The sequence below is a fragment of the Pleurodeles waltl genome, chromosome 7 (assembly GCF_031143425.1).
Source record: "Pleurodeles waltl isolate 20211129_DDA chromosome 7, aPleWal1.hap1.20221129, whole genome shotgun sequence".
Taxonomy (NCBI): Eukaryota; Metazoa; Chordata; class Amphibia; order Caudata; family Salamandridae; genus Pleurodeles; species Pleurodeles waltl.
The window spans coordinates 1,142,451,690-1,142,473,052 of NC_090446.1; the positions used below are offsets into that span (position 1 = coordinate 1,142,451,690).

At 42.9% G+C, this 21,363-nt stretch overlaps 1 protein-coding gene across 6 annotated transcripts in view; it reads right to left on the reverse strand.

Annotated features, from left to right (window-relative positions):
* EXOC7 (exocyst complex component 7) overlaps positions 1-21,363 on the reverse strand; it is a 319,087-nt gene that overhangs the window by 64,750 nt on the left and 232,974 nt on the right. For all 6 annotated transcript variants that reach the window (XM_069200208.1, XM_069200211.1, XM_069200212.1 and 3 more), the window contains one exon: positions 19,864-19,959. In XM_069200208.1, coding sequence (XP_069056309.1) covers positions 19,864-19,959 — 96 coding nt within the window. The remainder of the gene's footprint in view (positions 1-19,863; positions 19,960-21,363) is intronic.

The window sequence follows — 21,363 nt, forward strand, 5'->3', positions numbered from 1 at the left end:
AATAACCATGGAAAAATGAACAAGCAAAAGAGGTCATGAATTATGCAAGGCAAAGCACATTTCATAAGGCTGGTACTATCTCATAACTGTGTGAACAGAGGGCATCTGACATGGAAAAAAGATATGAATATTAACATTACTGATCAGTACGGTCATCAATTATATAATTGAACATGCCACGAGCTATATTATATGTAAGGTCACAAGAAGAGCACTGCAGGATAGCAAGTTGTAGTTAGTTCAGTAAACTAACTGGCGAATTAGTGCTTTTTGGTTTTAAACATTAGTTTTTAATATTATTTCAACAACTAACTATATCGTCACTTTAACCTCTGGTGAACTGAAAAGTGCAAAAAGTGCTACTGGCGACACAGAAAATACTGTAGCTTATCACCCATCAATTCATAAAATTGCAAATGTTTTTTATTTCCACTGCACTGATTTACAATATTATAATAAGGAATTATTACCCCTAGAAAACAAGAGAAAAATTATTTGCAGCAAAACCTCCAGGGCTCCACTAACATATCTGAAAACAATTAGTAATGTAATGAAGAGCAGCCGGATAAACAGTGGTGAAGGCTTAAGGAGTAGGGAGACAGCCCCCTGAAGAATCCACCAATCTTTCCTCTCCCAGAATGCCTTGTACTGGCAATTGTTGGAGAGTAACATTTCTTTTTTCGATGCATGCTTAGAGGATCTCAGAATGCTTCTGAAAGTTTCTAAAGCTCGTTTTTCTTTAGAAAAATCCACTTTTTTTCTATACCTGTAAAATTTCCCTTAACCTCTCTGGATGTTTCAAGTGTTTCCTAATAGGAATTTTGTTCCTCAACTTTTCTTTATGTCAGGTGCCCAAGGTGCAGAAGAAAAAAGGCTACAAATGACCCACATTCTCTGCGAGCCATTTATCTCTTGAACTCTCATACTGGGGCGAAATACCCCTACTGTCAAAAGATGTCTAGGAAGACCCTAAAAGATTGTGAAGATTGTGAGGTCATCTGTCTCAGGGGCAGGCCTGAGCATGACATCAAGAGACAGAAGATTAGTGTGGCACATGAGTGTGCAATAAAGCAGCCAGTAAAATGACGTTTTCTACTGTGCCTGAATTCTCTGTCCCAAAGGACTCTCCAAAAGGTAGATCCAAGGAATGGAGTAGGCACAAGAGGCACTGCAACTCCAAATATGGGCATCAGGCCCATCTGACGTTGAGGATACTGGCATCAATGTGTGACTTCGATCCATTCCGTTCGCAAGCGAGGACAGACAATGCATACACCGCAGTCCAGCACATTATCACCGTTAAGGACACGCTGATTTTCATTACTCGTTACGTTGATGACACTCACTGACGTACAAGCGCTCACCTTCAAGGCACTTGCTGTCAAGGCATTCAGTGTCAACCCACAAATCAACATTGAAAGAGGAGAACTTCCAGGAGAATTTACTCTACTTAGGAATATCCTGAGAAAAAACGAATCCCAACATTTATTTACTCTTCTAGAAGATCTTTAGAAGACTCTGTTGAAGCTTCTACCTTTCCCAGTGGCGCTGAAAGTGATCATTCTGCCAAAAACGTTTACTTTTCCAAAAATGTCCAAGGTTCCTAATCTGGTATGCTACCTCCTCAACAAAGGTTTAAGGGGCTCCAGCTATTGCTACTATTTCATCTCTGACTCATCATTTTAGTCAAGGTCCTTTTTTGACACTGAAAACACACTGCGTACCCTCAGACATCACCTGGGTTCTCATATAAAGTCTTATCAGTAGATGACATTTGCACCATCCAAGAGGCATTGTTCAGGTGAGTGGCCAAGTTGAATATCTTTGTGGAAACATTTGAGTCTCAGTGATTGTTGACAGGCTGCAGCAGAGGGCTTAATCAAGGACTTTACTCTCCTGGGTGCCTGGCTTTGGATAGATCACTGATGAAATGTTCTTCTCTCCAGCAAATGCTAAAGTGGCTCCGAGGCTGCAAAAGAAATATAAGCCTCTAGATTACATTACAGCCCCAGAACCAACTATGCCTCTGGGTAGGTAGAGCAAAAGACAAGACATTAGACAGAAAAATATGTAGCACAGCTGGCATATGCTTAGAAGTTGAGTGCAACTGACTTGCTAGGCCGCTATGACAGAGCCTGGTCATAGTTGATAAAGATGTATGCAATCTTCCAAGAGAAGCAAGGAAAGACGTACTGCAAACTCCTTATATAAGTGTCTTCTTATGATCAACAAACAATCTTAAACCTTCCAATCTCTGGACCTGTCCTTCAGTTTGCACAGAAAGAGCTGCAGAGGAACAAAATGGAAGCAGGGACTTTAAACGCTAGTGGTCTGGAAGAAAAGATTTAATTTTCAGATCTCAATAGAGGCGGTATCACATAAACCAGCCTGAGAGGGCTCAAATCACTTTCTGACAGCTACAGCACCAACAGCAGCACCAGCTGCCCCAGCAGAGACAGCCTTACCATCAAAGAAAGTAATACGGTTTTGTATTGATCACAGAGTCAACCAGATGCACTCAACAAGCACTAGAAAAACAGGTAATAACTCCCACTTTCCCCTACTCTGTACACCTTTCTAGTTTGGACAGGATTAACACTATTGTTTTCACTTACATGTACTGAACAACAAAACAGGTTCTACAAAAAAAAGTAATTGATCCAGTTCTTACACCCTAGAATGGGAAAAAACATCTACTAGATGTACTTCTCAATTCAAAAGAAGGTCTCAATTTGGATCTCCAAAAGGCAAGCAAGTGCATGAGAATGAAAATGTCACTTACCCAGTGTACATCTGTTCGTGGCATCAGTCGCTGAGATTCACATGGTATGCATGAGCTCGCCATCTGGTGTTGGGTCGGAGTGTTACAAGTTGTTTTTCTTCGAAGAAGTGTTTTCGAGTCACGGGACCGAGTGACTCCACCTTCTGTGCTCATTGCGCATGGGCGTCGACTCCATCTTCGATTGTTTTCCCCGCAGAGGGTGAGGTAGGAGTTGTACTATAGTAATAGTGCCCGCGCAATGAAAAATGTAAGTATGTACCTATTAAAGGATTAAGTAATATATATACAAATGTACAAAATTGAAGGTAACTTCTGAACTGCTACAGGCTTCCGGGGAGGTGGGTGGGTCCATGTGAATCTCAGCGACTGATGCCACGAACAGATGTACACTGGGTAAGTGACATTTTCAGTTCGATGGCATCTGTCGCTGTAGATACACATGGTATGCATAGACTAGTAAGCAGTTAGTTCCCCATAAGCGGTGGTTTAGCCTGTAGGAGTAGAAGTTGTCTGAAATAGAGTTCTTAATACAGCTTGACCTACTGTAGCTTGTTGTGCGGATAGCACATCTATACAGTAGTGTTTGGTGAATGTGTGAGGCGTAGACCAAGTGGCTGCCTTACATATTTCTTGCATTGGGATGTTTCCTAAAAAGGCCATTGAAGCACCTTTTTTCCTTGTTGAATGTGCCCTGGGAGTAATGGGCAGTTGTCTTTTTGCTTTAAGGTAGCAGATTTGGATGCATTTAACTATCCATCTGGCTATACCTTGTTTTGATATGGGGTTACCTGCATGAGGTTTTTGGAATGCAATAAATAGCTGTTTAGTTTTTCTGATGTTCTTCGTTCTGTCAATGTAGTACATTAATGCTCTTTTGACATCTAATGTATGTAGTGCTCTTTCAGCCACAGAATCTGGCTGTGGGAAGAATACTGGTAATTCTACCGTTTGATTTAGATGGAATGGAGAAATAACTTTTGGTAAAAATTTTGGATTAGGTCGTAGGACGACCTTATTTTTATGTATTTGTATAAAAGGCTCTTGTGTTGTGAACGCTTGAATTTCACTTACTCTTCTTAGAGATGTAATGGCGATGAGAAAGGCAACTTTCCAGGTGAGGAATTGTATTCCGCAAGAGTGCATGGGTTCGAAGGGTGGGCCCATGAGTCTTGTTAGAACCACGTTTAGGTTCCATGAAGGAACAGGTGGTGTTCTTGGTGGTATAATTCTTTTAAGCCCTTCTATGAATGCTTTGATAACTGGTATCCTATACAAGGAAGTTGAATATGTAGTTTGCAGGTATGCAGATATTGCTGCAAGGTGTATTTTAATAGAAGAGAAGGCTAGCTTTGCTTTTTGTAAATGGAGCAAGTAATCTACTATATGTTTTGGAGTAGCCTCTAGTGGTTGTATCTGATTATGATGGCAGTAACAAACAAATCTTTTCCACTTACTTGCGTAGCAGTGTCTAGTGGATGGCCTTCTGGCCTGCTTTATGACTTCCATACACTCTTGGCTAAGTTGTAAGTGTCCGAATTCTAGGATTTCAGGAGCCAGATTGCTAGATTCAGCGATGCTGGGTCCGGGTGTCTGATCTGTTGGTTGTGTTGCGTTAACAGATCTGGTTTGTTGGGCAGTTTGATGTGTGGTACTACAGACAGATCTAGCAGTGTTGTGTACCAGGGTTGTCTTGCCCACGTTGGTGCTATTAAAATGAGTTTGAGTTTGTTTTGACTCAATTTGTTTACTAGGTAAGGAAGGAGAGGGAGAGGAGGAAAAGCGTAAGCAAATATTCCTGACCAGTTCATCCATAGGGCATTGCCTTGGGATTGCTTGTGTGGGTATCTGGACGCGAAGTTTTGGCATTTTGCGTTCTCTTTTGTTGCAAATAAGTCTATTTGTGGTGTTCCCCAGAGTGTGAAGTAGGTGTTCAGAATTTGTGGGTGGATTTCCCATTCGTGGACTTGCTGGTGATCTCGAGAGAGATTGTCTGCCAGCTGATTCTGGATCCCCGGAATAAACTGTGCTATTAGACCAATTTGATGGTGGATTGCCCACTTCCATATTTTTTGAGCTAACAAGCTTAACTGCGTTGAATGTGTTCCTCCTTGTTTGTTTAGATAATACATCGTTGTCATGTTGTCTGTTTTGACAAGGATGTATTTGTGGGTTATGATTGGTTGGAAAGCTTTTAGTGCTTGAAAAACTGCTAATAATTCTAGATGATTTATATGCAGTTTTGTTTGATGTATGTTCCATTGTCCTCTTATGTTGTGTTGATTGAGATGTGCTCCCCACCCTGTCATGGAAGCATCTGTTGTTATTACGTACTGTGGCACTGGGTCTTGGAAAGGCCGCCCTATGTTTAAATTTATACTGTTCCACCATAGAAGCGATAGGTAAGTTTGGCGGTCTAGCAACACCAGATCTAGAAGGTGACCCTGTGCTTGAGACCACTGTGAGGCTAGGCACTGTTGTAAGGGCCTCATGTGCAGTCTTGCGTTTGGGACAATGGCTATGCATGAGGACATCATGCCTAGGAGCTGTAGTATTGTTCTTGCTTGTATTGTTTGGTTTGGAGACATGTGTTGAATGACCCTGTTGAAATTGTGGATCCTTTGTGGAGTTGGCGTTGCTACTCCTTTTGTCGTGTCTATTATGGCTCCTAGATATTGCTGTACTTTGCTTGGCAGAATGTTTGATTTTGCAAAGTTGACGGTGAACCCTAAATTGTAGAGGGTTTGTATGACTTGATTTGTGTGGTTTGAGCATTGTGTGAGCGAACTGGTTTTGATTAGCCAGTCGTCTAGATACGGGAACACATGTATTTGCTGCCTTCTGATGTGTGCAGCGACTACTGCTAGGCACTTTGTGAATACTCTTGGAGCGGTTGTTAAACCAAAAGGCAATACTTTGAATTGGTAATGTATTCCTTTGAATACAAACCTTAGATATTTCCTGTGTGATTGATGGATTGGTATATGGAAATATGCGTCCTTGAGGTCTAGGGTTGTCATGTAGTCGTGTTTTCTGAGCAATGGTAACACTTCTTGTAGTGTGACCATGTGAAAGTGGTCTGATTTGATGAATGTGTTTACTACCCTGAGGTCTAGAATTGGTCTCAGTGTTTCGTCCTTTTTTGGTATCAAGAAGTACAGTGAATAAACTCCTGTGTTTATTTGTGTGCTTGGTACTAATTCTATTGCATTTTTTTTTGCAGTAGTGCTTGAACTTCTATCTCTAGAAGTTGTGAATGGTATTTTGATAAATTTTGTGATTTTGGTGGTATGTCTGGAGGGAATTGCATGAATTCTATGCAATAACCATGTTGGATAATTGCTAGGACCCATGTATCTGTAGTTATTTTGTCCCATGCTTCGTAATATTGATGTATCCTCCCCCCCACTGGTGTTGTGTGGGAGGGGTGAGTGACGTGTGAGTCACTGCTTGTTGGTAGTGGTTTTGGGGCTTTGAAATCTTCCTCTATTCCTAGGAAATTGCCCCCCTCTATACTGGCCCCGAAAACCTCCTCTGTACTGTCCCTGGTAGGTGGGCGGTGCGGACTGTGAGGTGCTAGCTTGTGTGGCCTGACCCCGAAACCCTCCTCTAAAAGGTGTTTTGCGGAAGGTGTTATAAGATCCTCTGCTCTGCGGGGAGTAGAGTGCGCCCATGGCCTTGGCAGTGTCAGTGTCCTTCTTGAGCTTTTCTATAGCTGTGTCGACCTCCGGACCGAACAGAAGTTTCTCGTTTACTGGCATGTTAAGCACTGCCTGCTGAATTTCTGGCTTGAATCCAGACGTTCTGAGCCATGCGTGCCTACGGATGGTAACCGACGTATTAATGGTTCTTGCGGCCGTGTCTGCTGCATCCATGGAGGAGCGTATTTGATTGTTGGAAATGTTTTGACCCTCCTCAACAACCTGTTTTGCTCTTTTTTGCAGATCTTTTGGGAGATGTTCAATGAGATGCTGCATCTCATCCCAGTGGGCTCTGTCGTATCGCGCTAGCAGCGCTTGTGAATTTGCGATGCGCCACTGGTTTGCTGCTTGGACAGCAACCCTCTTCCCGGCTGCATCGAACTTCCTACTTTCTTTATCTGGGGGAGGTGCATCCCCAGAAGTGTGCGAGTTTGCCCGTTTTCTGGCAGCCCCTACCACCACAGAGTCTGGTGGCAGCTGAGAGGTGATGAAGACAGGGTCCGTAGGAGGCGCCTTATACTTTTTGTCCACCCTAGGCGTCACTGCCCTACTTTTAACTGGCTCCTTGAAAATGTCCTTTGCATGGCGTAGCATGCCTGGGAGCATCGGCAGGCTTTGGTAGGAGCTGTGGGTTGAGGAGAGGGTGTTAAATAAAAAATCATCCTCTACTTGTTCCGAGTGTAGTTCCACATTATGGAATAGAGCTGCTCTAGCCACCACTTGTGAGTAGGCTGTGCTGTCTTCCGGTGGTGATGGCCTAGTTGGGTATGTGTCTGGGCTGTTATCAGACACTGGTGCGTCGTACAAGTCCCACGCATCCTGATCTTGGTCGTCGTGGCTCATGGCGGTGTGAGCTGGCGAATGTGACGGGGTGTAAGTTGGCGAAGCCGGAGTTACAGGTGGAGGCGAGGGAGGAGGTGTTACCTTTTGTGTTGTTTGTTGCTGAGGAGTAAACTGAAGCGTTCTCTTTCGTTTGACAGGTGGAAGGGTACTGATCTTCCCAGTCCCCTGCTGAATAAAGATACGCTTTTGCGTGTGATCCACGTCAGTGGATTGCAGTTCTTGTTCAAATCTATGTTTCTTCATTTGAGAAGACATAGAATGCTCTTCGGTATAGGAGCCAGAAACAGGGTCTGATGTCGCTTTTTTCGGCTCCGAAAGCCCTGTCGATTGTTTTTTCGGCTCCGAGGTAACCTTCCTCTTTTTCTGTGCCGAAAATTCTTGGCCTCTATGGTCTTCGGCGCCACTGTCTCGGCGTCGATCGGTGTCGACACCGAACTCTCGGTGTCGATGCTTCTGTTTAGCACTCTCTCGGTCCCGAGGAGGCTGCGTGCCGGTGTCTCGACCGAAGTCGGACGATCTCGACACTGTATGGGCCTTTTTCGGTGCCGATTGTTGGTCACCGAGAATTTGGGTGGAGCCATGGCCGGTTGGCAGTGGCGTCCCCTGGGCCTTCTTTCCTTTTTTAGGGTTTGATCTCGACGTCTTACTCACAGTTCTTGTAGAGTGTAGCTCGTCGGAGTCTGAATCCTGGATGGAAAAGGATTCCTCCTGTTCTTCTTCTGTCTCGAACTGTCGACGCTCTTTTGGCGTGGACGCCATCTGCAGTCTTCTCGCTCGACGGTCGCGCAGAGTTTTTCGGGACCGGAACGCCCGACAGGCCTCGCAGGATTCTTCACTGTGCTCGGGTGACAGGCACAGATTACAGACCGAGTGCAGGTCCGTATAAGGATATTTGTTGTGGCATTCGGGGCAGAATCGAAACGGGGTCCGATCCATCGGCGTTGTCCTCCACGCGGTCGGGCCGACTAGGCCCCGACGGGGTGCCGAAATCTACCCCGAAGGGCACCGAAGCGCTTCGATGTTCAACGCGTCGTCGTATGTGTCTATCTGTAACCGGATCGCAACGATACCGTCGAAAATCTTCCGTCTTCAGCTATCTTTCCGTTCCGAAACTCGGAGCGACATGAACACGTCCGAACCCGATGGCGGAAAGAAAACAATCGAAGATGGAGTCGACGCCCATGCGCAATGAGCACAGAAGGTGGAGTCACTCGGTCCCGTGACTCGAAAACACTTCTTCGAAGAAAAACAACTTGTAACACTCCGACCCAACACCAGATGGCGAGCTCATGCATACCATGTGTATCTACAGCGACAGATGCCATCGAACAAGAGAAGTTTCAGATTCTAGTTCACAAATGAATCATTCACCAGCTAGGAACAGTCAACCTTCAGGATGCCTACTTTCCCATACCAGTGGCACTGAAACAGACAATTTCAGAGATTCCTGGTAAGAAAGGAAAAGTTACTTACCTGTAATCCTAGTTTTGTCATGGTGGAATCTCTCTGAATCAAAAAGCAGTAACGTGTCTTTAAGCACATGCTGGATGGCCACAAAACAATTTAAAGATTTATTTTCCAGTGACAACATGCCTGCTACATGTGAAACACGTTCAGGGTCAAGCTAAGATTTATTGTTCTAGGCTGATAGTGATCTGGCCTTATATTATAGCTAACAACAATTCACTATCCAATTCGTACAGTCATCTTTTTAACTGTTTTGAAACTTGTGATCTGCACTTATTCACCAGAGATTGGAAAAAATGTGCATCAATAAATGAGGAAAATTATGAATGTAACTACTACCCTATAGGTTCTGGTTAAAATAATTAAGAGTAACCTATTTACTTAACAGGTGAAGATCATTTTTATATTTGGATAAAATAAAATAAAAATAAACAACAATAATAATGATTATGAGAATTCTTTGTACAATACAAGGAAGACCTCTATGTTTTTAAAGTGTTACAAATGATTGCTCCCCTTTTAGAATGCATTCCAGCGAGAGGGAAATATGCATGATCTAGGCCGAACCTGGATGTGATGATATGCCATTTTGCAGTTTCTCCTGTGGTGTACAAATCGTCATCAGGAGTGCCCTAGTCATAAAAGATGTTCTAAGCATGATGTTGTCTTGCACTTATACGTGTTGTTATGGAAAAAAAATCTGCTGAGTGTGTTAGCTCTCCTGTTTTGCGAGCCTGGAATATGACCGAGATCAGACATATCACCATCACTAGTGCCCAGAGTCATATCAGCTGTGCATCCTTTGTCAAGATCCTTTTTATTTGTTCCTCTTTGCTTGTTTGTTGATATAGTGATTGGGAGTTATGTTAACTGTTTGAATGAGTGTAATCACTGCTGATAAGGATAAGAAGAAAAACTTCAGAGTTAAATTATATTGTACAGTAAAATGTATTTACTACTGTTTAATGGGGCGCGGAAGCACTGTCCTCCATAGGTGGATTGTTATGCTGTGTAAGGTTTGTGGTTAGAAGGATGTTGTCCTAGTTTTAATACATATCATGTGCAATGACCACAGAGGTGCAGCTATTGTGCTATGGGATGAGGAGCTTAGCAGTATGATTGATTAAGAGATGAGACAGAGGTATAAACACTCAATTTATAGTTTGTAGTATGCTGGCAGGCTTGATTGGATCTGCAGGTCCCTTTACGGGGTCCTTAAATGTAACAATTCACCTTGATATCACCACGCAGAGTTGGCCATTCTCAAGGTTTTATGGACCTGAGCAGGCATGAGTGGGAGTGGGTAATCTCGGAGGTCTGCCAGGATGGACGTTATCCTTTCTGTGGATGTCATTAGATGATGTCAAGGATCTGTGGGAGAGGGCTACGTTAGTGTCCTCCAGTGGTGATCAGTGAGCAGTAAATCTCTTTAGAAAGTCATTCCATTCCTGTCCAAATAGTGGGAGAGTGGTTAGATTCCATAGACTGAAAAGGGTACTGGTCTGCATGCGATGCCTGCAGCAGATCTGCCAATACTTGGTGTAAGAGAACCATGTAGCAAAATGTATTATTATGCAGTTTCTATTGGTTTACAAGTGACCACAGCACCACTGAGTGTTGGTTATTAATCACAGATAGAAGGCAGTAGAAAACCGGAAGGGTGGCAGGCATTTTTTGGGACAATTATCTGTTTTGTGAGGCTGGCAGTGGGCTGCTTTTGGCACTATTCATATCGGATGGCTTCGATGGAGTTGCAGTGTTGTCCTATTCACAACTGGTGAGCGAGGTTAAGGGCCTGATTGAGGTCTTGACCGACAAGTTACTTCATCACAACGGTGACGGATATCCCGTCCACAGAAATATAAATCCCATAATACCCTATAGGATTTATATTTCTGCAGACGTGATATCCGTCACCGTTGTGGCAGAGTAACTCGTCCGCCAAAATCTCAGTCAGGCCCCAAGTTATTTTCTTCATTCTGTGGACCTAAACTGGATATAACCTTGACATGGCTATTCTTTCACACCCTGTTAAGTGGCTGAAAGTTAAGGTCAGAGGTGACTATCCTTGCTTACTCATGCGTGTGGTTTATATCCAGGACCAACTATCCCACTTACTAGAATATCCTGTTCTATGCTGCATTGTGGTGGATGTAAGCTATGTCCAGGAGTGACTTCCACACCTTTTAGTTTGGCTATCAGCTATATCTAGGGCCAAAACTCCTGTCCTGCAAGGGCTATAAGTTATTTTCAGGAGACCTTATCCTCACCTACTACAGTGACTGTGGACGATATCTTACCATAATCACTTCCCCATACCCTGTAGAAAGGCTGAAACCTGAACCAAAAAGCGACTATACACACCTACACACCTATAGAGAGGCTGTGGGCTTCAACCAGGAGCAGATATATCCTCCCCTTAGGGAGGATCTAAGGGTAAGCTGAAAAATAAGTATTTACACCTTCTACAGCAGCTATAAGGTAGGCCCAGGAGCAACTCTCACCCACAATGCAATTTTTTCTGTCCTGTATAGGCTCTGAGTTATACCCAGGAGAGACTATTCCCACCCTGTACAGAGGTTCTAAACTATACAGTGGCTGACTGCTATTTATAATCCAGCGAGGTTATCCGCACCTAAAAAAATGGCTGGGGGCTATTCTCAGGATTAACTGGTATCCCCATCATGCAGTATACCCATGGTTGATATAATGCAACAACAAAGATCACATTTCCTGTAATGTGCATCAAGACCTAAATGTGTGATCCAAGCACATCCGCCAGCAAGCACATGTGCTGTTCAACTAAACTTAACAAGACTCTTATCACTTAATCACATGGCCGCCACACATAGGTGGAATATCCTTTTTACCGCCCCCCCCCCCCCCCACCCACTGCACTCGAATTCTCCATTTATTTTGTGGCATGTGATTGCAACAAAAAACAAGGCAAATTTAACCACTGCATTCCCCTGGCAAGGCCAGAATCACTGACTCTGCGAATGCTTGCTTTATATAGGCCTTTGGTAGCATTTATACACAACTGTGTAAGTAACAGGTGTGTTTCTGTCATTTACTCTTTTTCCTTTGATTGATGCATGTTATTGGCTAATCCGATCAGGGAGTCTGAACCAAGACTGCTGAGATGTCGCTCTTTGTGCTCTGATACTATTTGAATAAATCACCCAGTATTTCACTTTTTCGACTGGAGTACTTCTTTCATTTCAACAAAACAATTTTTTTCACTAATAGAGAATACACATTATTCGCTATTAGTGAATTAAAAAAACTGAGAGAAAACAAAAAGTGGAGGCCTAACCGATGGAAGAGCAGTCCCTGTGTTCCTGGCACTGATTGTGCCTCCTCTGAGGCCAGTGGTCGCAGAGACAGTGCTAGGGCTGCAAGGAGCAAGCCAGGGGTTGCAGCAGCTGCCCCTAAATGACGTCCATGAGGCTCATGCCACCTAGGAATGCGCCTTGCCCTAGAAGGGCTTTTGTAGAAGCCTGGGGTGTGGCTCACACTGTGTTCCTACTCAGTGGGTACAGTATAAAGGACAGCATGTTTGTAGAGGCCAACCTTCTAGAATTTTAGGTCATCATTTCCATCACTGCGTTTTTTTGTTGATTTATTTTGGAAATATTGTATGATACTTTATTTATTTAGGTGTTTAAAATAGTGTTAACATGCCTTTTGTGGTACAGTGTAAGTAAACATCAACAGAAAAAAAACGAACATGAAAGTTAAAAAAATAAAATCACAGGAAGGACACATGAATGATGTCCATCAGGCAGGCAGGTGCCCTCTGGTATTTAAAAAAAACAAATCATCTCAAGAAGGGTTGCCCAAAGCAACCCACCCACTGACCACTTGGACTTCCCTTAAGCCTTACAGTTTTCCACTTTAGTCCCAGATTTAACTGTAGCAACCCCCAGCTCTTACTTTCTTTGTGCCACAACTTCTTTAAAATGTGTTTGTCTACTGTCATCACTTGTGAACATATACAATTTTCTCAAAAAACCTCCAATTTTAAATATTGCTCCCTTTTAAACAGGGAATTTAAGTTTGGGGCAGGTGACCTCTCTCTGTCCCTTAGCTTAAAGATCTTCCTTCTTGGTAACCCCAACTTTCCAGTGACACACCCATGACTACAGGGGTGGAAATAGGAGGTTTCTGGAATGGGACTCCCTTCAGCATGTTATTTATTTTGCACCATCATTCGAGAGACTAAATGGTTGAGATGTTCAAGGTTGTCGTCTCTTTCTAGCCTCAGTTCTCTGACAACAATTGACATCTTGGCATTCTTGTAATGGTGGCGTGCAGTCTTGTCTTGGGAACTAAGTAGATGAATGAAGCCATGAATAGAGGATGGACAATATCCGTCCGACTGCTGGAGCTGCTGCTGCTTTAAGAGCAACAATCTTTGTCAGCAAAGGTGACAGTTTTCTGAGAGTGAGACACGTTTGCATTAAGTGTGTCTGTTGTGGCTCCTAGGTACAGTACTGTCTGCAATGGTTGAAGAACAGATTGGGAAGAGATGAACTGAAGACCGGGGTCACAGAGGAGGGCTAGGAGAGTCTCAATGTCTTAAGAGCTAGCCATCCAAGTATGGCTTATATACCCTTTCCCCTTTATCAGTGCCGCTGCTACTACTGCCACATATCTAACAAAAAACCTTGAATCTGACTTGAGGCCGAAATTGAGGAAACAAAGTGGTAGTGTGAGTACCCTACTCGGAATCAGAGATACTTCATTGTGTCCTGCACACTGGGATATGGAAGTAAGCCTTCTGTAGTTCTCATGATGCCATCCAATTTCCTCTGCAGAGACTGGAAAAATCTGATGGAGAGCACCATTTGAAATTTATCCATTTTCCCCTCTTTGTTGGCATTTTATGATCAAGGACGAGATGAAACTCTGAATTCCAACTTTTCTTTTGAAACCAGAAATAACCAAAGTAAATTCCCTTGCTCTTTTCCAAACTGTCGAGTCTCTCTATATCTCTTTTCACAAGAAGAATCTTTATTTTGAGTCAATTCACGTGTATAGGTTTGGACACCTTCAGGGGAATTGATGCTGGGAAGAACGGAATCCGATTCAATAACCATATTTCACAATATTTAGCACCTAAATGATTTTTGTTTTATTCTGCCAAAGGGGATAAAAGTCGAAAATGCACCCTCTCTCAAACAAGTGGTGAAAGAGTGAGTCCATGTTTTGCTGGAAGGGGCTTTAATCTGAGCCAGAAGTGGTTGTTGAGAGCCTCTGCTTTTGAGAGATTTTTGTCTCTGGAAAAAAATGGATTTTATGACTGCTGCTCCTGGAGTTGCAATTGATACTGCCATTTGCAGAAGGGAATATGGGTAGGTTTGTGGCCTTCTAAATTGAACATCTTTTCTCTTTTCTAAACTGACATTTTGTACAGCTTCAAACAATTCTTTTCCAGTTTGTTTGAGTTTGCCATCAGTGTGAAAACCAAAAAGAGAAGACCCAGAAAAAGCCAGCTCTATGAGTTTCTATAGGGTCAGAGGAATCACAGATGTGGGCTTCAGCTAGGAACAAAATTCCAAACATTGACAACAGATTTCTGCAGCTCCCTGGTCTAATCGCCCTGCAGTGCAGTGTCATTTGCAAACCTAGAGTTATCGATGATGTACAAAGTTTTTCCCACCCTTGTCCATTTCTTTTTTTTTTTTACTTTCTTTTTTGTGTGGAGGGGAGAAGGCTGATCCAGGGGCACTGAAGCATTTGGTAGCAGGCACCACCAATGAATTAGGAGGTTGTGTTTCTCTAGAAAAGGGGATCTGTTTTTAACTTGATCGGGTTCAATACATTTTATTTAGCAAGAATCGGAAAGGTATGTAAAGTGGGCTCTAGACTTCCTGTAGTTCTGGGTCTTCTGTGCAGCATGGCTAAAGAAGTTTTCAAAACAAAAACAAGCATCTGCAATGCAATGGGTCTCGCGTTTACTCGAGTTAAAGGCCTAACCGGACTTTTCTTGCCACATAAACTGAAAAGTAAAACAGTTTCACATAAGGGAGCCGACGGCCACAGTGAACGCAAAGCAAACACACAAAAGAAAACAGAAGTCCGCTCGCAGTGAAACTTATCGGCAAAAGTGCAACTATCCATGTAACTGCAATAGTGCAATTGTTCATGTAACCGCAAAAGTGCAATTCATCTAACTGCAAAAGTGCAATTATCCATGTAACCGGCAAAAGTGCAATTATCCACGTAAAAGCAAAAGTGCAATTATCAATTTAACCGGCAAAAATCCATGTAACAGGGTCGATGCCCTGGGAACAAATTTTTAGTGTTTGACCAAAAAAAAAAAGAGTGAAACAAAGAAGCATCTAGTATCAGAGGGGCTGGTCCACCTAAAACTGAAGCATGCCTGTGTACATGGACATATAACAGGGAAATACTTAATAAAAATCCAGAAACACTGGACTTGTTAGAGGGTACAAAATATTTTATGAAAATGAAAGTGTCTTTGTCTGGGCACAGAATGGTTTAACATAAGAATGGATGCAGGAAAATGAAGCGCTTGTTGTCCCTGCCACTTGAGAATGCTACAGTCATGTTTATGCCTCGGCCTGGGTGGGACTAATGGACAGGGAAGGCCCATGCATTGTAAAGACCAATAGGACCACCATGGGACAGAGTGGAAGAGTCCTGGTTCTCCAAAATGTGTACACGTGGGTCCACTGGCTTCCCCCGGCGCAATGTAACCACTGGGTTAAGGTGAAGGGCACCGTATGGCCATAAAGATAGGGTGGTGGGTAGTTATAAAGTATGGTTTAATTTTAAGGTGTAGGTTAGCATAGGGTCAGTACACTTACTCTTGAATGTATTCTACTCTATGTAGTGGTAATCTCAGAAGTGGTAATATCAACAGTGGTAATACCTGCAGTGGTAAGCTCAGAGGTAATAATCACAGTAGTGGTAACCCCAGCAGTGGTAATCTCAGAGGTAATCCCAGTAGTGGTAATGCCAGCAGTGGTAATCCCTGCAGTGCTAATTTCAACTGTGGTAATCTCAGCAGAGGTAATCCCTGCACTGGTAATCTCAGAGGTAATAATCACAGTAGTGGTAACCACAGCAGTGGTAACCCCTGCAGGGGTCATCTCAGAGTTCGTAATCACAGTAGTGGTAATCTCAGCAGTGGTAATCCTTGTAGTGGTACTCTCAGAGGTAGGAATCACAGTAGTGGTAATTCAGCAGTGGTAATCCCTGCTGTGGTAAACTCAGCAGGGGTAATCTCAACAGTGGTAATCTCTGCAGTGGTAATCTCAGAGTTAGTAATCCCAGTAGTGGTAATCTCAGAAGTGATAATTTCAACTGTGGTAATCTCATCAGAGGTAATCCCTGCACTGGTAATCTCAGAGGTAGTAATCACAGTGGCAGTAACCTCAGCAGTGGTAACCACTGCAGGCTTAATCTCAGAGGTAGTAATCACAGTAGTGGTAATAGCAGTGGTAATCTCAGAATTAGTCATCACAGCAGTGGTAATCCCTGCAGTGGTAATCCCTGCAGGGCTAATCTCAGAGGTAATAATCACAGTAGTGGTAATTCAACAGCAGTAACCCCTGCAGTGGTAATCTCAGAGGTAGTAATCACAGTAGAGGTAATCTCTGCAGTGGTAATCCCTGCAGGGCTAATCTCAGAGGTAGTAATCACAGCAGTGGTAACCACAGCAGTGGTAATCCCTGCAGTGGTATTCTCAGAGGTAGTAATCACAATACTAGTAATTCAGCAGTGGTAATCTCAGAGATAATAATCACAGTAGTGGTAATCTCAGCAGCGGTAATCGCTACAGTAATTTCAAAGGTGGTAATCTCAGCAGAGATAATCTTTGCACTGGTAATCTCAGAGGTAGTAATCACAGTAGTGGTAATAGCAGTGGTAATCTCAGAATTAGTAATCACAGCAGGGGTAATCCCTGCAGGGCTAATCTCAGAGGTAATAATCACAGTAGTGGTAATTCAACAGCGGTAACCCCTGCAGTGGTAATCTCAGAGGTAGTAATCACAGTAGAGGTAATCTCTGCAGTGGTAATCCCTGCAGGGCTAATCTCAGAGGTAGTAATCACAGCAGTGGTAACCACAGCAGTGGTAATCCCTGCAGTGGTATTCTCAGAGGTAGTAATCACAATACTAGTAATTCAGCAGTGGTAATCTCAGAGATAATCACAGTAGTGGTAATCTCAGCAGCGGTAATCGCTGCAGTAATTTCAAAGGTGGTAATCTCAGCAGAGAATCTTTGCACTGGTAATCTCAGAGGTAGTAATCACAGTAGTGGTAACCTCAGGAGTGGTAATCTCTGCAGTGGTAATCTCAGAAGGGCTCGTTGCAATGTAGTAGATTCTATGTAACGGTATAACCCTTCCTGCTGGGTCCTCAGTCTGATATGTTCATTGCATTTGCCTGTGAATAATGCCCAAACATTTTCTGTTTATAGGGAACAGAAGTCCGCTGGCAGTGAAATTTATCAGCAAAAGTGCAATTATCCATATAACCACAAAAGTGCAATCCATGTGAAGCAAAGCAATCGCGCTGCTAATGAAATAAAGAGGAAAAATAGTGCATAAACCATACTGAAAACATGGAGCCTCGTATGTTTTCAGTAGTTGGCCGGTGCGCTCGAGGTGGGCTAAACACAGACATATGCATGCCTTCCACTAATGAAATCAAGCAAATTTTAAAAGGCATGTCCACGAACCAACCAAACGGATGGGCTTGACATGGGTGTGGTTAAAAGCCCAGAGAGAGATTATACCAGAGACAGAGCGCTTTGCGCTCAACTCTAAAACGGCTACGGCCATGTCATTTTGTCAGTGCACACACCATTCATGCATGCACCTACAAAATGATGCAGCTGCTTTTCAAAGCATATTTTTAAAGTGGGGGTTTGTGAGAAAGCAATACAGGAGGCATGGGTGGTGAGGGAAGCAACACCGATGACTGGCAGGATGGGTGGAAGTAACACAAAGGGCATGGTGGGGTAAACCACAAAACAAATAGAAAGCATCGTGGAGCACGGAGGAGAAGAGAAATACACTAACAAGTGAGATAACATGGAGCTGGGGAAGAGACAAGGCAGCAACGCGGGGGAGAAGCACTCTAGGGAGAAGTATACAGGTGACAGAGCAACACGCAGCGCGGTGGGGACAAATATGCTAGGGAGACCACTGGAAAACACTCTCATGGAGTGTTTAACGAAAAAGAAAGAGTTGTGCTTGAAAACTGAGCAGTGGAAGGACATACATAAAGTGTCCAGGAGGGGGGAAAAAACCAGAAGAGGAAGGAAAGCCGATACAAGCCACCAAATAAAAAGCAAGTAAATAAGAGCAAAAATAGAGCCAACCAATGATAAGCAATGGACAGGCTTCTAAGCCCACTGTAAACTGGCAATAGGTCTTTTCAGGAACAGACACCTTTGCGGTCTGATACGCAACAACTTACTGAAGTTACTTTGCAGGGTAATCTGAATCCTACCTAATGTTCCTGCATCTGTTTCCAGTTTCTGATAGAATGTTCCAACAGAAAAGCTCTCAAAAGAAGTGCAGAGACAGAAAAAACCTAAGAGGCATTATAACCATCCCAAAGATAACCATTACCTGTTGAAATTGTTGCGTGATACTACTCTTTTACCAATGGTAACAAGTAAACCCTTTTATGATGCTGGTAAATCTTTTCACCATAAGAATCCTGGAAACTTTATTTTTTCCTTCTTCCTCTCATTTCTTTTAAGCTTTGGTTGTTGAGAATAGGCCATGTTACTAGCCTATTTCACCACAACCAGTCAGAAGGAGAAAATGCACTCCTCAAACAAATCTGGATCAGAATGCTTGAGTGGTCTTGGCAAGTTAAACGATTCTACACATTTATCTTTCTCCATCTGCTCCTATTTCTTTTTGTGCAATATTTGCTTCTGCCTGTTCTCTCTCTTGATAGGTACATCTTTGAGAGATGTTTTTCCTCTGGCTTATCTAGATGCTGACATCAGTGTCGATACCAAAACAATATTTGACGACAAAGGGTGTTACCAAGGTGGTTCTCTCAATATCAATATTGCAAACAGTGGTATCATCAGTGAAGGTAATAGAATATGTTCTCAATGTCCATGGAAAGAACACCAAATTACACTTTGGTGACAAAAATAAAAATTTTAGCAAGACAAGTGGAATCAGTCTTGTGATCAGGAGGACTAGAGTCCTATAAGGACACTAATGGCAATACAGATATGTGGCCTACACCACATTAACAATTACCTTTCATGGAATTCCTTCGAACATGCAGCTTGAGATCTGAAGTTCGATCACTAATCTCCAAGAGACTTATCTCTATTCTGAGGGGACGAGTGTGTGTATATTTGTGTCTGTCTGTCTCTCATCTAGACATGAAGTGTAAAGGAGGGGAATCTCTGGACAGAGGTTCTCTGGACAAAATCCCCTTTTGTATCCTCATATAAGGATACAAAAGGGGATTTTATCGGAGCTAAAAAGGGGCATCACTTTAGAGCAAGAAATGGAGTGGAGGCGCATCTTAAATTCTTCCATCTACAGTATACCAGACAGCTGTCTGTTCCAGATAATTTACTTGGTGTAACAAGCGTTCACTGGGTAAAAGCAAAGGTTTGAGTCTAGCTGCAGCACGATTGCCATCAGCTATGTTTTTAAAAAGAGAAGCATGTTTTGAAGCTATGGGTCCACAGCTGGGAGGGGTCAGAAAGTGTGTTATGAATGAAACTTTCAAATGCCCCTCTTTCAGCACAATATTATCCTGAACCCTAAAATGTTAAGCATGCCATCACTTGACAAAGGATATTACTGGTTGATCTCTGTGTGCTTTATGAATGGTGCACTATTATCAAAAGACTGCTGGGTATTTTCGTCTGCACACAAGCGCCCATTGTCTAGTGCTAAATCATGGAGCAGATACCAGAATTACATGTGCTCTTACAGCTTGAAGATACATTGAGTGGCATGAATTACTCCAAAACCACCATCTGATGCAGGATTTCTTCCTGTCTCCAACCCTCTGTTTGACATAGACGAAGGTAGGATAGTTTGCTCACCTGTTCTGATACAACTTGATCTGTTCTTCAATGTGTCCCCTATAATGCTTCTCAGCATTCTTCAGTGTTATTGACACCAGTTGAATCAGCTCAGACCTGAGAAGAAAATTGAAATACCACATTCAGCCGTTCTACCACATCCTGCCACAATAAAAATGGGGTGCCAATAAAATTACCACCACATTATAGATAACACCTCTAACAGGAAAACGAGGAGTTTATAGCGCTCTGCACAAAAAGCTATTTTGTAGCCCTTAAGTAAGTGGGGGCTAGATGTTCTAAGCCAGGATTTGCAAGACACAGTTGCAATTTGACCATCAACTTTTTGAGAATCCTGTGGTATTTTGCAAAGTGACCTTTGTATTAACATGCCAGTTCTCAAAATACTGAATCACAGTGGGTTACAATTCGACCTACCTTATGAATATTAATGGGGTAGGTTGCAAATTGCGACTCACTACAATTCACTGACATCACAGGTATGGTGGCCTGCTACGGTAAGCAAAAACGATTGTCTGTGATCGCTTTTAAATAAAGCAATTTTTTTTTAAATGCAACCCATTTTCCTTAGATCAGTGGTTCCCAACCTGTGGTCCGGGGACCCCTGGGGGTCCGCAAAACCTTCTTAGGGGGGTCCGCGACTGCTAAGAAAATTAAAAAATATTAACAAATATTAAGAAATTAGGTCCCCAGCTTCCAATAATGACTCAGGCAGGGGTCCCCGAATTCCAATGATGATTCAGTGGGGGTCCCTGGGTTCCACTAATGTTAAAGTGGGGGTCCACAGGAATCAAAAGGTTGGGAACCACTGCCTTAGATCAAAATAGAATACGTTTGAAAAAAAGTATTTAATTTTTTTTTTTTTTTTTTTTTTTAAAGGTAGACAGCAGTCCCACAGCCTGCTCTAAAAAAAAAAAAAAAATGTGATCATTCACAAGCAACCATTAATTTGCGAACAGGTTACTACTATCCTCCAGAAGTCTGTAAAATATTAATGTCTTGTAACCGGATTTCAGTAGCAAAACATTAATACACATCACAAGAAACTACTACTTGAAAGAGACACCCTAAACATGCCCCCTCCTAACAGCGATTCCCAATGGTTTCCTAAAGCCATTTAACCAACCAGTAACGTGTTACTGAATCATTAAATGGGTACAAATGCTTTCGAAAAACATCATCTTGTCACAAAGCATGCCATTGATCAAATCACAGGCTTGCAAACAGAAAACGTGTTTGTACATCTGACGCTTACTGAAATAAAAAGGGGCAATAATGACAGCATCGCAAAATCAGGCCTCTCTCTGGTCACAGATTGTACTCTGTGAGAGCCACAGCTGTGGCACTTTCGTTATACAAACAGAGTAGGCACAAGAGTGGCAGCAGAATTACAAGCATCAATCGCTCACTTGGAGCAGGTACAGCACGTGCATCAGCAGAGAAAGCGTCCCTCACGCTCAAGCCTATATAGGTATATATATTTTACGGAACATAAGCAGG